Consider the following 15,087-nt stretch of genomic DNA (forward strand, 5'->3'; position numbering starts at 1 on the left):
GGCCACTGAACAATACAAAATCTGACAGAAAATCAACTGATGGAAAAAAAGAAAAAAAAGAATGAATAAATACATTAGCAAGAATACATTTGCCCGACGCATACAGCAATGTTCAAACTTTTTCAACAGCCTTTGCCACAAAAGAGAAATAAGGAAAGAAACAAATTCTGAATGTGATATAACGGCTCTAACTTTCAGACACGTCTTTCTTAAAGTTCATCCAAAAAAATAAAACTTGTGTCATAATTTACTAGCATTTACTACCTCGAATTGGTTTTACTACCTCTCTAAGTTTTGGAATGACAAGGTGAGTAAATGATGACAAAATATTCATTTTTATAAGAATAGCCCTTTAAAAAGTACATCCAAACCAAACAACTTGCATGATGTCTGATTATGTGAGTGGTATTAAAATCAAAAACAAAACGGAGGTTAAAGAGAGACTGATCTGTGGGTATCCAGATCCAAGGAGTGAGACATGGTCATAAAGGAAACTAATAATGTCATCATGATGACATTTGATGATGCACTGCAGTGTTTTTCATGTGGAGGCCAAACATGATGCTTGTTCACTGGTGTGTTGAAGCACTGACACAATTCATGTGAAAGGTACTTTCATCTATTATAGCACTGAATAATGAATACTTGCTGTACTGACCAGTTTTGGTGATAAAAAGCCGCTGAGAAAATTAAATATGTGAATACTTTGTGATATGTGGATACTATGTGCAGCACAAAACACATTAAGCTACCATGCTGCTAAGCTATCAACGCAATTCTCTAATAAACAAAAACACAGTATGCACAGAGCATACACATATTCATGTACAAAGAATTTTCTCACCTCACCTGCCATCTTGAAAGTACAGTATTTGTTCCCTGAGCTTTTGCATTCTGGGACTGCCTCCTTCTCAAAGGATACAATACTGCATGAGAATTTGGCTAGAATTAGGAATCTTTAAGGGATAGTTCACCCAAAAATGTCAATTCTATCATCATTTATTCACCCTCAAGTTGTTACAAACCTGAATGGGTTTCTTTATTCTTTTGAACACAAAAGAAGATATTTCGAAGAATGTTGGTATCGAAGCAGTTGACGGTAATCGTTGATTTTCATAGTAGGAAAAATTATATGGGAAGTCAATGGCTACTGTCAACTGTCTGGTTAACAAAATTCTTCAACATATATTATTTTGCGTTCAACAAAAGAAAGAAACTCATAGAGGTTTGGAACAACTTAAGGGTGCGTAAATGATGACAATTAAAATTTTTGGTTGAACTATCCTTTTAAGACAGGGATTTTTTCAATTGGAGTTCAGGGGGCCCTGCTTTAGACAGCATAAATAGAGAGCATGTGTAGTGAGAGAGATAGAGTATGGGCTAAAGCTCTGCAGTGCTGTCAGTGCATATGCAGCAGGAAGTGCTCATGTGCAGTTGTTGAGTTATAGTGATGACATGGCTCCTGCGCATCAGCATCAACACCAGTCTTTGGTTACTGCACTGGACTGAGGGGGCAACTGAGCTGATGACTGAGGTGGCGCAAGATATAATAACTACTAAATGCAAACAATTCTTAGGACACAACAATTATAATGGAACAGACAGCTTGTACTATTGTTGCATTGCTTGTTTTCTATGTATAATTGATCAAAAACTAAATAACAGATGTTTTTCATGCTTCAAACTGGAACTATCATTTTCAATCAACTGACAAAAATCAAGGAAAACCTGAACCACCTTCAATTGAAAAACAGATAACAATAATTTAATTTTACAGTAAAATTACAATACTAATATTTAATACATATTAATATATTTAATAATATAATATATATCTTCAGTTACTTAGCTTTCGAATGTTAAACCAGAGGTGCGCAAAATCACACGAGCCAACTCACCACATATAATTACACGTGACAGATGTTTTGAAAAAAACAAACTTTGTTATTTAATTATATTTCAGCATAAACACATTGCTAGACAGGTACTGAACATAATCTAGCTAACATTTATAATAAATCTACGGCTGAAATATTGCAGGTATATGTCACAGTCAAAGTATTTTTTAATGTACTTTCAATAACATTCAAAAAATAAATGTCAGAAAAATATCTGTGGTTTGTTGTTCATTAATACCAGTAGTAACGTTGTAAAAGGAGGATGTTGTCATGTCACCATCAGTGTCGCAATGTGTAGTAGCTAAGCCAGGGTCCTTTCTGTCCTTACCAGTGCCCAAATTATTGTACACGATATACTGATTCACGATCTAGAGAGCTGATTGGTTCATGGAGCTCTCATAATGAGCTGATGATCTGAATCAAGTGTGTTAAAGTTGAAATCAGTATTTTTTGAAAAACACTTTTGGCCAATGTTGATATTTGAAAATCACCTAAATAAACACGCTCCTACCCTAAAAGGATCTCGCCCCTAATTTGAAAGCTCCACCCGACACTTACATACGCGGCCGACCGTAACCCAGGCAACTACTATGGCGGATCTGCTGTACCTGCCGGCCAGATGTCATCAATAAGGGAAAGCAATGTGTTACTATGGTAATCCATGTCAAATGTGTTTTGGTAGTAATGTATGTTTAACGGTTCAATGGTTCAGCTCCGTTTCACGTGGAAGACGACGCTCAACACCCATTCCAAAAACAAAAAGTTATCATGATCAACTCGATAGCATGAGCATGACAGACATAGTATATATTAGTTCTGTGAAACAAAGCTAAACAATGTTTCTCACCTATCGAGAAGAAATAAAGCAACCTTGGTGTCCGATGTTAGGCCTTTCCGCTCCTTGAGTTCTCTCCAGCATTGGTAAGCTTCTCCGATATTAACACGAGTCCCACCTCTTGCCTGCTTGTAAGCTCTCTTTCATTTTAAGTTCCGCAGACATTTTCCTCTTTTGTTTTTATCTGCCATCTCTCTCTTTCTGTAGTCGTTCTGCTAATGTCTGTGATGTGTGTAGCGCTCTCTCCTCCCCATCATTAGTAGACACGCCCCTTACTGCTGATTGGTTACAAGTGTGTTTTGGCACTTGGTTCGACAGTTTTCAAAAGTGTTTTTCAAAAACTACTGATCTCATCTTTAACTAAAGAAGACATACAAAATATGCAGAGCGAAGGGTCCCCAAAAGTGGAGTTCAGAACGACTGCATTTATAAACCATTCAGCTTTTCTTTTCAGCTCTTAAAGCTTTTGCAGAACTTAAAGCTTCTTTGTTGTCAATAGATTTATAAATGTTTCTCATTACAAATTTGCAAAAATGGTTAACACATATTGCATTTTTAAATGGACATTATAAATGACTCAAATTCACAGCGCTTGTAGAGATGGAGTTTGTGTGGAGTAGCATTTACTGTGAACCGAGATGCTCAGAGACACTGAAAACACCAGATCATGAACTTCTCGCATGTAAAAGAACAAAATGCCACATTTCACACCGAAACAAGCAGAGTGTCAGACTGTATATGTAAGTAAATCGCAGAATTTGCGATTTGATAATCACACCAGCTGGCAAGCAACATTGTTTCAAATACTAGCCAATGACTGTTTTTTCTTCTTCTCGCATTTGGCTCACAATTTTTTATTCTGGACCCTGGCTGAGATGCTAAGGGTGTCCCACACACAGCCGTTAGCTGGCACTGATAGCTTTTGCAATGCTGTTTGAAGCAAGCCATGCATTAAAAAAAACATATTTGAGAATAGACGTGCCGGTATTCGGTAATGCGATAAATCGTGGTAATGAATATGCACAATATTGTTATCGCGGGCACTTCAAAATACCGTGAAAAATAATAGATCCGAATTTAGATTTTTAGAACGCAACATTAGCTTATTTTCCATCAACCGCTTAAAAAAACACTGCGTATATGCTGCGCAAAACACGTGTGCACTCTAGTCTAATGTCAACAATCCTTACATGGAGAAGAAGCATGGCGGAAGGAGGAACGCTGCCGACGATTTATCCTCCTAAAAGTCAGGGCTGCCAAGATTCACGCAATTGACACGTTTCACACGCTCTCACAACACACATAAATTTTTTCACGCAGAGAAAAATCGCAGAGCAAAGAGGACATTGACACCGACAGATTAGACAGAGCAGGTTACTTCTGATATGAAAAAAATTATCAGCTCTCAGGTTCTGTCCCGTGATAACAGCTCAATCAATTAATCGCAGCCTGAACATTTTACCGGCATTTTGAAAAACATTTTTTGAAAATTTGAAAAACATACCGGCACAAGCCTATTTGAGAACAGATATTTTGCAGTTTGTTTAGTAATTGTTTAAGGCGATTTCACAGTTCATGTGGGTCATACTTGACAGCACATAATCGGATCTGACCAACATCTGTTTTCAGACAATCTTCAAATGTCCAATTGTGCAGAAAAAAACTAACTTAAAGGGATAGTTCACCCAAAAATGAAAATTCTGTCAGTATTTACTCACCCTCATGTTGTTCCAACCCCGTAAGACCTTCGTTCATCTTCGGAACACGAATTAAGATATTTTTGATGAAATCTGAGAGCTGGATCACTCCTCCATACTAGTCCATAGGCTTCTTCAGGGATTGAAACTTGCCAGCCCCAAAAAGTTATTAAAAACATTGTTAAAATAGTCCAAGTGACTACAGTGGCTCGATCTTAAGTTTATCAAGCGACGAGAATGCTTTTTGTGCTCTAAAACAAACAAAAATAATGACTTTATTTCAACTATTCATTTCCTTCTCTGTGGGCCTCTAGTCAGTTGGCGTAGTGTGATTCCGTAGAGCTACGTCACACGTAGGCTCACTATTGGCCGACGCTGGTCATGTGTGTGATGCGTTTGACGTACAACAACAGAAGCGTACGCTGTTAAACTAGTGAACTGACTCGAGGCCAACAGAGATATTCCCTACAATCTGATATTCGCTAGATCTATCCAAGTCGAGCTTCACTCATATTTTTCAAAATAATTATATTTTCACACACAGTTCACATACAAAAAAGTCAGTACTAGAAGCTATTCACCTGTCCAGAAGAAACAGTGCAACCTCGGCGTCCCATTTAAGATTTTTCAATTCTTTGAGTTCTCTGCACCGTTCAAAAGCCTTCCCAATTATTATTCGTTTCTATGACGAAAAACGACGGTATTCCCTCGCCCTAATCCTCCTTCTCTTCTTGGGGATTGCCTGTTCCATGTTAAATGTATCTGGTCCATTGATAGCATAGGGTTGATAGACGCTGGCTTATTCTTCAGCTCCGACTTCGCGTGAAGGCGCCGTGCACGAGCTCAAAAACAAACAACACCCGCCCCTGTCGGTGATTGGTTAGAACACTGTTTATTTTGATTTTGAGTGGTGGTTGTACCCATTTGTTTTTGTGTGCAGATCTCAGAGCCTAGGCTGCCTACAGAGACGCGTTTTTTTGACAGCCTGCTTATGGGGCGGGCAGCTAGCGGATCGTTAGGAAAGATTAGATGAATGTGATAATTTTTGTTTGGGCCTGAAATCGCTGATACAACCTTTAATATATTACGTTTTCGATTTCTGGGTACAATTTTGTTGGAGAGTTTCAAATTGACCCATGTTGGATTCAATACAATTCACCAAAAATCACACAATGAAAAACATCCAAGAATCAGGTACAAACAGTTAACTTGTAATATCAATGCTTTTCACACATCACAAAAACAATTAAAATAAATATAACTTTTAACCCCTATTTTTTTAAACTGTTACCTTTGGGACATTTGCCATTACATTTTATCTTACAATAATATCTTAGTTTAAACCTTAAGCAGGGTTCGAATTTCGGTGCAGGATTGCGGGTATTGCGCATCATTTTAATCATTCACGCAGGTCTTGCGTTTATAATGCGGGAAATTCCCGCAAACATTCATTCAATCTAGCATGTAGGCCTATGAGTAAATTTAACCTAACAGATTATAAGATCAAATCAGTCATTTTAAAACTTTCTGCGAGACGCAATTTCACAAACAGCGTGAGTGATTCTGCCAATGCCGCGTCTTCTCTGTCTCTTAAAATAGGAGCCAACCGCGCTGCAGCTGCGCAGGCGGTGATTCTAGACTCTCGCGTTTCAGGAGTCGGGACATTTGATGGAAATGTCACTTGCACAATCAGTTCATTGCATCGTCACTATTGTTTATAATTTGTGTGTCTTTTTAAGTCGTAACCAGTGTTGGGGAAAGTTACTTTTAAAAGTAATGCATTACAATATTGAGTTACTCCCCAAAAAAGTAACTAAGTACGTTACTTAGTTACTTTTTATGGAAAGTAATGCGTTACATTACTTTTGCGTTACTTTTTCTCACCTGCATGGGCTTGTTTGTTTGTTTTTTAATAACAGCTAAAACAATCTATTTTTGCCAATTGTTAAGGCCCTTTCACATCAAAAGTTAAATGAATAAGCCTAAGGCTGAAGGAAATGCATATTTACTACTGTACAGTAGAGAGCGCCGCTCAAACAAACCTTTCAGCTGCTGCTGTTCTTGATTAAATAACAATAGGATACAGGAGAAGGAAGTTCAACACTCTTATTTCTAAACCTAATCTAAAGTCATTTTTGCTTATTAGTATGGTTGAATTAGATCATTGTAGGTCAGCAGCAAAGACTTTGGTTAATAAAGTGAGATTAAATACATAAAGTATACTTGTGTAATTTAACATAGTTAATTATAAAACTTTTGCACAAAATTCTGAGATTGCATTTGACTGTTTTTATTCATTTTGAGGAATACTGAATGTTTTGTGCAAGTGAGATGAGTAAATGCATGTTCAATGCAAATGCACACAACACCTCACTTTATTTCTCTCAACATGGGGACAGGAGAGCTGTCAGTCAATAAATGTGAAAAAGTAACTAGCGTTACTTATTTGAAAAAGTAACTCAGATATTTTGTTGTAAATTGAATAAGTAATGCGTTACTTTACTAGTTACTTGAAAAAGTAATCTGATTAGGTAACTCAAGTTACTTGTAATAAGTTACCCTCAACACTGGTCGTAACTATTTAAACATTCAAGCGATTTTAACCCGCATAACAAACAGCTGGTGAGTAACAAAACTGAGTTTTTTTTCTTGAATTATAGCACTTTAACGATCAAAAGCACACAACATTGTCTAAATTCCAGTCTTGGGGAGTATCCTCTCAAACACAATCGGTTATTTCTTAAAAAAATTATACAAAAAGAGAATGCATGTGACACTATAATGAAAACAATATGGGCCGTTCACGTTACGTCTTTTGTTTATTTTACATTTGATTACTTTTTTCCGTTTCTAGCATTTCTGAATACTAGTGTTAGACCTAAACTTTTCTCTTTATTTCATGTATTTATTTGTGCTACTTTTTTCAATTTAATTCAAAGATTGAAATCAAGCTTCCTTTTGTTGTGTAAACTAAAAAAAATGACCCCATTGTATAAAACACAAATACAAGGAGTGAGCAAACATTTAGCTAAACGTATTTTTTTTTAAATTGTCTAAAAAAAACCTCCCCCCTCAAATTAAAAAATCCCCCCCCCCATAAGAATGACCTAAAGGGGGATTTCCCCCCTATTTTCCAAAACGAAATTCAGGCCCTGCCTAAAGTATAAGCCTTCCATATTTGGCGACTGATTTTCAATAAAAATGACAGAGCAATAAATGGATAACAATAGATTCTCCATTTGTGATGCATTGCTGAACTATAACATACACCCAGATCCCTCTGTATGCTTTTATGTGTTTGTTATGAGGTTGAATTTAAATAAAATATTACCATACTGCACAAACTACTTCTGAATAGGATGTCTGCTTTCACATCACTAAAACCATAATGGAGCCAAGATGTCATCTAGTGGAAAATTTTGGTACTGTGCCCAAATAAAATCTTACCGATAGCTAATTTTTGGAATAAAATTTGGAACACGACTTTTTTTTCTAGGTTTACGGGTTTATATTTCTTTTTTTAAATATATATTTTGCATAAAATATAAAAGAAAAATATTTGGACTTTTTCATAAACTAAAACTTGAGTCAATATTTTTAATAATAAATAATATAATCTTTTTTTTACTTCAAAAGTGTTCTTCAAAGTGTCTCCTTTAAAAGAGACAAGACTTAAGTTTGTGCTCCAAAGTATTCAGGATTTAATAATTTAAGTTGCAAATGTCATTTTCAGGTCTATGCTCAAAAAGTGGAACTAACTTAACAGGTTAATAGTTAACATCATAACAACATTAAACCAAAAAATGTTTTCATTTTGGGTCTGTACAGTTACCTTGGAACATAAAATTATGCAGGTCAAAGTGACCCGCGAACATCAAAATCGTATATATATTAAAAGAAATCTACGCACATTCCACAACACATCAGTGTATCCTCACTTTGCATTCATGTTTGTTACCCTAAATGTGGAAAAGACACAAATTCAAAAAGAAAAAAAGATAGACTGAAAAGTTGCCTTTAAATGTAAACATATCCGAGTAAAATTGACCAACGAATATCAAAACCGTAATAGAAATTGAATGTGTACATTTCAAAAAACATCAGAGTATCCTCACGTTGCATGCATGTTCATGATGCTAAATGAGAAAAGGTCACAAAATGTCAAGAAAAAGAAAATTGTAGGTTAACCAGTATTTCCGACAACTCAAAAATAAAAATGGGTCAAATTGACCCCCAACATAATACAAGGGTTAAATCAGCTGATACCATTGATAAGCCGCTGCATTTTACTAGTTCAAACCCAGCAAGAGGTGATCTATGAACTATTACAATTAATCTTGCACTTAATCTCAATTTGCTCCAGGGGTTTGGGGGTTTATCGCTATAATAATAAATAGAGATGCACCGATTGATCGGCTGGTGATCGGAATCGGCCAATTTCACGTGATCGGCGACCGGCCGGTCAGTCTGACATATTCCGATTTTTTTGCCGGTCAAATGCACTGGGGCGCCGCATGTTTACATCGCGCAACATCAGCATCACATCTGCACATGACGGAACGCACATGTAGGAAACCTCATGAATTATGGCCGTTTCACACCGCAAGTGCGAGCAGTGCAGGGTTTTTTTCCGGGGTGCATGTTAATCAATGAGTGCATTCACACAGAGAGCAGGAGCAGCGCGTGAGCAGCAGTGAAGCGGGGTTTCGGCGCAGTCTATTTTTGCTGAGCTGCTCGTGCTCTATTAAAGTGAAAGCACACTTTGATGGACAAAATAAACGATTTAACCCAAAAAGTGCCCAAAATGCACAGAATTTGCCTGTCTGGTGTGTTTTAACAAGAACTGGTGGAGGCTATGTCAGAAAATAAATTATTTTTATTATTTCCCAATCGTTTCACTGCACTTGCTCCACTTGTCCGAGCTTAGCGCTTGTTTAGCCTGGCTGGACATGTGGCAGAGAGAGAAGAACTGTTTGTGAAATAAAACTTGCCATTGATGAACAAGTGATTGCAATAGGCCTGTGTGTGTTTTGAGAAATATCTTTATACTGCAAGGCTATATTTAATTTATTTTTATTTGCTATTTATTTATTTATGGTTTTTAGTTGAATATTGGAAGTGAAAATGGTTCTTAGAGTATTAACACTGCACTTAGATATCTGGGAATTTCCCACACCAGGAGTAATAATTTTTATAGTTCTATTTTATTTAATTTGTTCAAAAAATTTTTTATGTAAAATGTTCTATTAAAGAAAAGATAGAAAATAAATATTTGTGTTTGCTGTAAAGTGGTTAGAAAAAATCAAATCAGAATCGCCTAAAATCGGTATCGGCAGGCCAAACTCATGAAAAATCGGAAATCGGAATCGGCCTAGAAAATTGTAATCTTTGCATCTCTAATAATAAATGTACTTGAATGAAAGCACCATCTAAATGACTAATTAGATAGTTAACATGAATTTTCAAGGACTGAGGTTCAGCTATAGATTCTTTTACTACTTATGTTGTGTGCATGTGGGGGGCCTCACCTGACTGTGGGTGGCAGTAGCTGCTATGATTATTGCATTGGCAAGGTTGGCACCCCGTTCTGCTGAAGTACGAGAAGCCTGGCCGGCATTCGTCACACTTGTCCCCAAGCACTCCCATCTTGCAGATGCACATGCCTGAACTGCCAGAAAAGTAAAGATAAACATTTTTGGAGTTAGTTACAGAGGCACAAAATGAAAGACCAATTGTTCTTACAGGACAGTACAGAATCTTGCAAAAGCCAGACATAGAGAGGTTAAAACCTCTGTCCACATCAAACACCAGGTTTTCTCTGAACTGCCAGAATTGCTGCTCCTTCCCATCAATCACGTTAACAGAACCACACCATAAAAGCTGAAGCAACATCTATTTGAGATAATGCTGTAAACTAGAAGTGTAATCATACACTGATATGCATTGATTTTTGATAGAAATCCAATTAATGGATTATAGTATTATTCAGGCATAAATAATATAAAATGACCAAGGTTTGTGGACAACAAATATTAAATGCATTTCATTTGCATTGAATTTAGCAGCAGGTAGGATACACCATGGTTGTTTCATTTTTTTTTCCTGCCCTGGGTTACATAAAAAATGATTACACACAGGTAAATTAGTCATTAGTGGTTTTGCGTGTAATGAAATCTCCTTGAACTACTTGGCAGAGAAACAGAGTGGGGTAAATATGCTCTACATGAGAAATTAAAGTGTAACAATGTCAGAGTGCTTAAAATGATAGGAAACAGAACCAGCAGAAATGAGAAAACTTCTGATTATACTATTAAACACTTCAGTCTTTTGAACAGCAAATGAGAAATGCAGAAGGATGATTTCTTCTGGGAGAGGCTTGTGAAATCTATGAGACATATCTGCAATTATTTTTCACACACACCCACACACGCACGCGCACACACACACACATACACACACGGCCTACTCTCCTGTACACAGAGTAATGTAACTTACTGATGCTGTGCTTATGGTTCCTGAGAAAAAGAACCCTGACATGTCAGTTCAGTTGAACCCGACCACTCAAATGAATTCCCACTTGTTTCAATAGGATACAGAATATTTAAATAATTCAGAGCAAATACCACTGAAATACCACTATAATTAATACTAAAAAGCACATAAGACAAAATTGCATCCAAACCTAAAAGCCTGTGTTTCATGAAATATTTTTTTGGAAACATTTTACTTGCTCATTTATTTATGTGATGGGCAAGTAAATAAAATAATTAAAAAATAAATTATCATTGCTCACAGACAACTGTAGTATGCATGTTAATTAGGGCCAGGTTTTCCCCTAAGTTTACAGCTTGGGTCAATAACATCTCTGTTATTATCAATGAAGCTGACTGCACAATGAATCTTTCATAATATATACACTTTGTTTGTTATACTTAGAGGATTTGCCAGCATACAGAATTCAGCACTGAACAAAAAGTCAGTTTTGAGTGGTGAGGGGAGTCTATGCTTGTGATTGGCCATTGCGTTCAAGAAATCAACACATATGTCTGTGATTGGCTACATCACTCACTGCTGCAAACATGTTATAAAAAGAAACTCTGGCCTTTAAATCATTTCTATTTTGTTTTAGTTGTTTTAGTTTGTTCAACAGATGAATAAAAATGTATTAGTTTTTATATGTTTTATTCATAGATATTTCTAGTTTGCGGGAGTCCCCGCGAATCGTTTTATTCTCCCGCAACGCGCACACACAGAGTGAGTGCATTACTGCCCGCGCCCGCGCTCACACACGGCCATCAAATCTAGTCCCGCACCGCACTCTTTTGGTTGGCTATCCCGATAATAGTGACGGGAAATATCGTCCCGACCCAGCCCGAGGGTCAAGTTCGGGCTCGAGAAGAGAATCTAAGCTCTAAGTTACTTACCAAGATCAGTCTTGTACAGCCAAGAGGAGTATTTCAAAGGGAGCTGGGTCAAAACTTGTCATCCGGTGATGACTGGACTTTTGATGCTCGTCAGGGGCAGGATGCGCAGCACTTAGACTTGGAGCAGGAGAGCTACTCGCAGTAGAGCGATTGTTGCCATCTTCAGTTCCCTGTGAGCGTTTAAAAAACGCAAATATTTTTGTCTGATTTTCATCTCTTTGAGGCGACATATTTCCCGCCACACGCTCTCTGTCCGCAAGTGCTCATCTGTATGTGACTTAAGTGTTTGTTTGCGTGTGAGTGTGCGCGTGTGCCCACTCATTGAAATAATGGTAAATGCGCAAACACAGACAGAAAAGACATGCCATCGTGGAAATAAGATAAATAACATACTACTTAAGGGCTATTTAGTTTGTATAATAATATAACAAATTGTTATCTGGCGCTATAAAGAAAATCAAATCATATTTACTTGACCTTCAAGGGGGCGGGGCGAGCCGTTAGGAGGGCGGTGTGCCCCCCTTATATAATGGTAGGGGAAACACTGAGGGCATCTGGAGTGCTATGTCAGTACATAATGAAGCATGGTGTAAGCGCGTTGTGAAGCTCATGTGAGAAGTGATGTAGAAGCACAGAAGACCGCACTAACATCACGCGTCGCAATGTGCTGAGGTCAAATGTGAACACATGAATGGGTGTATGCCAGTTTATAGTTAAAGACGTTTAAAATATTAGTCCTTTTCTCACACACACCTATCGTTTAACTTGTTTTGTGTGGTTTTTGAAGTGTCAACTTTGAGAACTAATCTTTAAGTATGCATTGTTTGCTGAAACACAAATGTGCAGTCATTCGTAAAAACAAACTTTAACATGGATATGCTCTAAGAATGAAACCCTTGAGTGTGATTAAGCAAGCATCATTCACTGTGCTAAGGAAGAGCATCTCAAAGACCTTTCAGTTGGTCTGTTTGAGCTATAAGCTGACACCATGATCCTCCACAGCACAAGTCAATAACTTTGATGTTTGGCCTCACAGTCACGTCTAGAGAGAACTGAGCTATGATTTTATCGCATCCACCGTCTATGAAGAGAGTGAGAGTGAGAGAGAGAGAGAGAGAGAGAGAGAGAGAGGGAGAGAGAGAGAGAGAGAGATAGAGAGAGAAATAAAGAGAGGGAGAGAGAGAGAGAGAGAGAGAGAGAGGGAGAGAGAGAGAGAGAGAGAGAGAGAGAGAGAAATAAAGAGAGGGAGAGAGAGAGAGAGAGAGAGAGAGAGAGAGAGAGAGAGAGAGAGAGAGAGAAGCATTTGAGCAGCGTGCTTCTGGCATGGGATGGTTTATGTCCTGTTAATTTCAATGGATTTAATCTGAAAGTGCCTTCCTAAATATTAGAAATTAATGATGGATGTAGCCATTTAAAAAATCAGATATTATAATTAGAGCTGCTGTGACTAATTTTTATTTATTTAAAATAGTATATTCTCCTATGAAAGCTTAATTTGCAGAATTAACTATACAGTAGGTAAATGTTTAAATGTGGAGAGCCATATGTCAACTTCTCTTTCAGTAAATGCGTCAGGGGTAGGAGCATCTGCTCTGCTTGGCCAAACAATGAAAACCCACTTGGAAGCAGTCTTTATTTGTGCAATGCATTAGTGCACACTTACGTTTTGTTAAAAGCAACAGAAATGGGATGTTCCAACTGATCCACAAAAGAAAACATTAAAAATGCAGAATCACATAATCCAGAACTACACTTGTCGCAAACCTCTAAAAAACTTGTGAGTCAGAATACACTAGCTGATTTTGCCCTGAGGGTGTAAGAATGTTGAGGTTTCCAAGGCAACAACACCTCAGATCACAAGTACCCCACTGAGATTAAACTGAAAGTCTATTACAATATAATTACTAGGGCAACAATCTCACACAAAAGACAAGCATTAAATATGCTGTTGAAGCAAATTTACAACCTTTCGTAAATCATGCAGCCTTTGCACTTGCCAAGATTAATTAATGAATCGTTTTAGCAATTTGTGGAAATGCTGATGGCACAGCATGGTTTATACCCACTAAGGGGGAAAATAGTCAGAATATATGAACTCTTTTAAAGTAGCAGTGACATACTTTGTAAATGCTGATATGCTCACACTATTATTGTGTATAGTAATACTTGTGTCGGCTTATTTAGCTCTGTGGTGTTTTAAAGGAATCCATTTGTGCAAGGCCAGTTAGTAAGTAGCTGGCATTAATGCACACTATCTAGGGAAATCTGGCAGTCACTGCTTTAGTACTTGGCTACTTCCTTACGGACTATTTAAGGGTAGAGCGGTTTGAGGCCTGGGTGGTTTGGAACCTCTACTGTATAACCCAGTTTTATTGCGGTAGTGGGTTATGCTGATCTCAGAATTATATGGTCAGACCCAAAGGTTTTCAGAGCAGTTAAACACCCTTCTGAAAGCTCTTGCCATCCTATGCTTCAATGGTGCTAAAGCAGACTGTCATGTTCAGTTGAGGAACACAGAGTCCATCCTTGTCTGGCATGCCATGTAGGAAAAACGTTTTAAGCCTTACTGAGTATGTTTTCATGGTAGCCTCTACATTTTTGTTATTTTCATTAATCTACATTTTTATTCAAAGTAGCTTACAGTGTAATCAGTGTACACTATATTTCAAAAGTTTGGGGTCAGTAAGATTTTTTTGTGAGTGAAAGGAATTAAATGGATTAAAAATTACTTTTACATTGTCACAAAAAACATCTTAAGCAGCACAATCATTTTCAACATTGATAATGTTGTTTTGTTTTTTTGAGAACCAAATTAACATATTAGGCTGATTTCTGAAGGATCATGTGACACTGAAGACGGGAGCAATGCCTGCTGACATTTTAGCTTTGCCATCACAGTAATAAATTAAAATTTAAAATATACAGTAAAATATTCACAATATTACAGTTTTCACTGTATATTTGATCAAATAAATTTAGCCTTTGTGAAAATAAGAGACTTCCTTCAAAAACAATTAAAATTTGTATGACCTCAAACTTTTGAAACAGTAGTGTGTGTACAGTACATTCATGCATTTATGACTATTGGTTTATACCCTAGGAAATCAAGTCTATATATGATGTTGGCATTGACTAAACCAGCTGAACAAGAACACTATTCAAAGAAAGAAAAAGAGATGGGCAATGAAAAACTAAAATAACTGAATGAATATAAAATGGAAAGAATGCAAATG

General features: G+C 37.1%; 1 protein-coding gene across 1 annotated transcript in view; it reads right to left on the minus strand.

The window, feature by feature from the left end:
• Positions 1-15,087, minus strand: part of LOC143748638 (multiple epidermal growth factor-like domains protein 9) — a 140,223-nt gene that overhangs the window by 51,809 nt on the left and 73,327 nt on the right. Inside the window, exon 3 of the mRNA XM_077240704.1 lies at positions 9,959-10,098. Within this exon, the coding sequence (XP_077096819.1) occupies positions 9,959-10,098 (140 nt within the window). The remainder of the gene's footprint in view (positions 1-9,958; positions 10,099-15,087) is intronic.

The sequence above is a fragment of the Siphateles boraxobius genome, unplaced genomic scaffold (genome assembly GCF_051911475.1).
Source record: "Siphateles boraxobius isolate OS27281-9 unplaced genomic scaffold, OSU_SipBor_1 24, whole genome shotgun sequence".
NCBI lineage: Eukaryota > Metazoa > Chordata > Actinopteri > Cypriniformes > Leuciscidae > Siphateles > Siphateles boraxobius.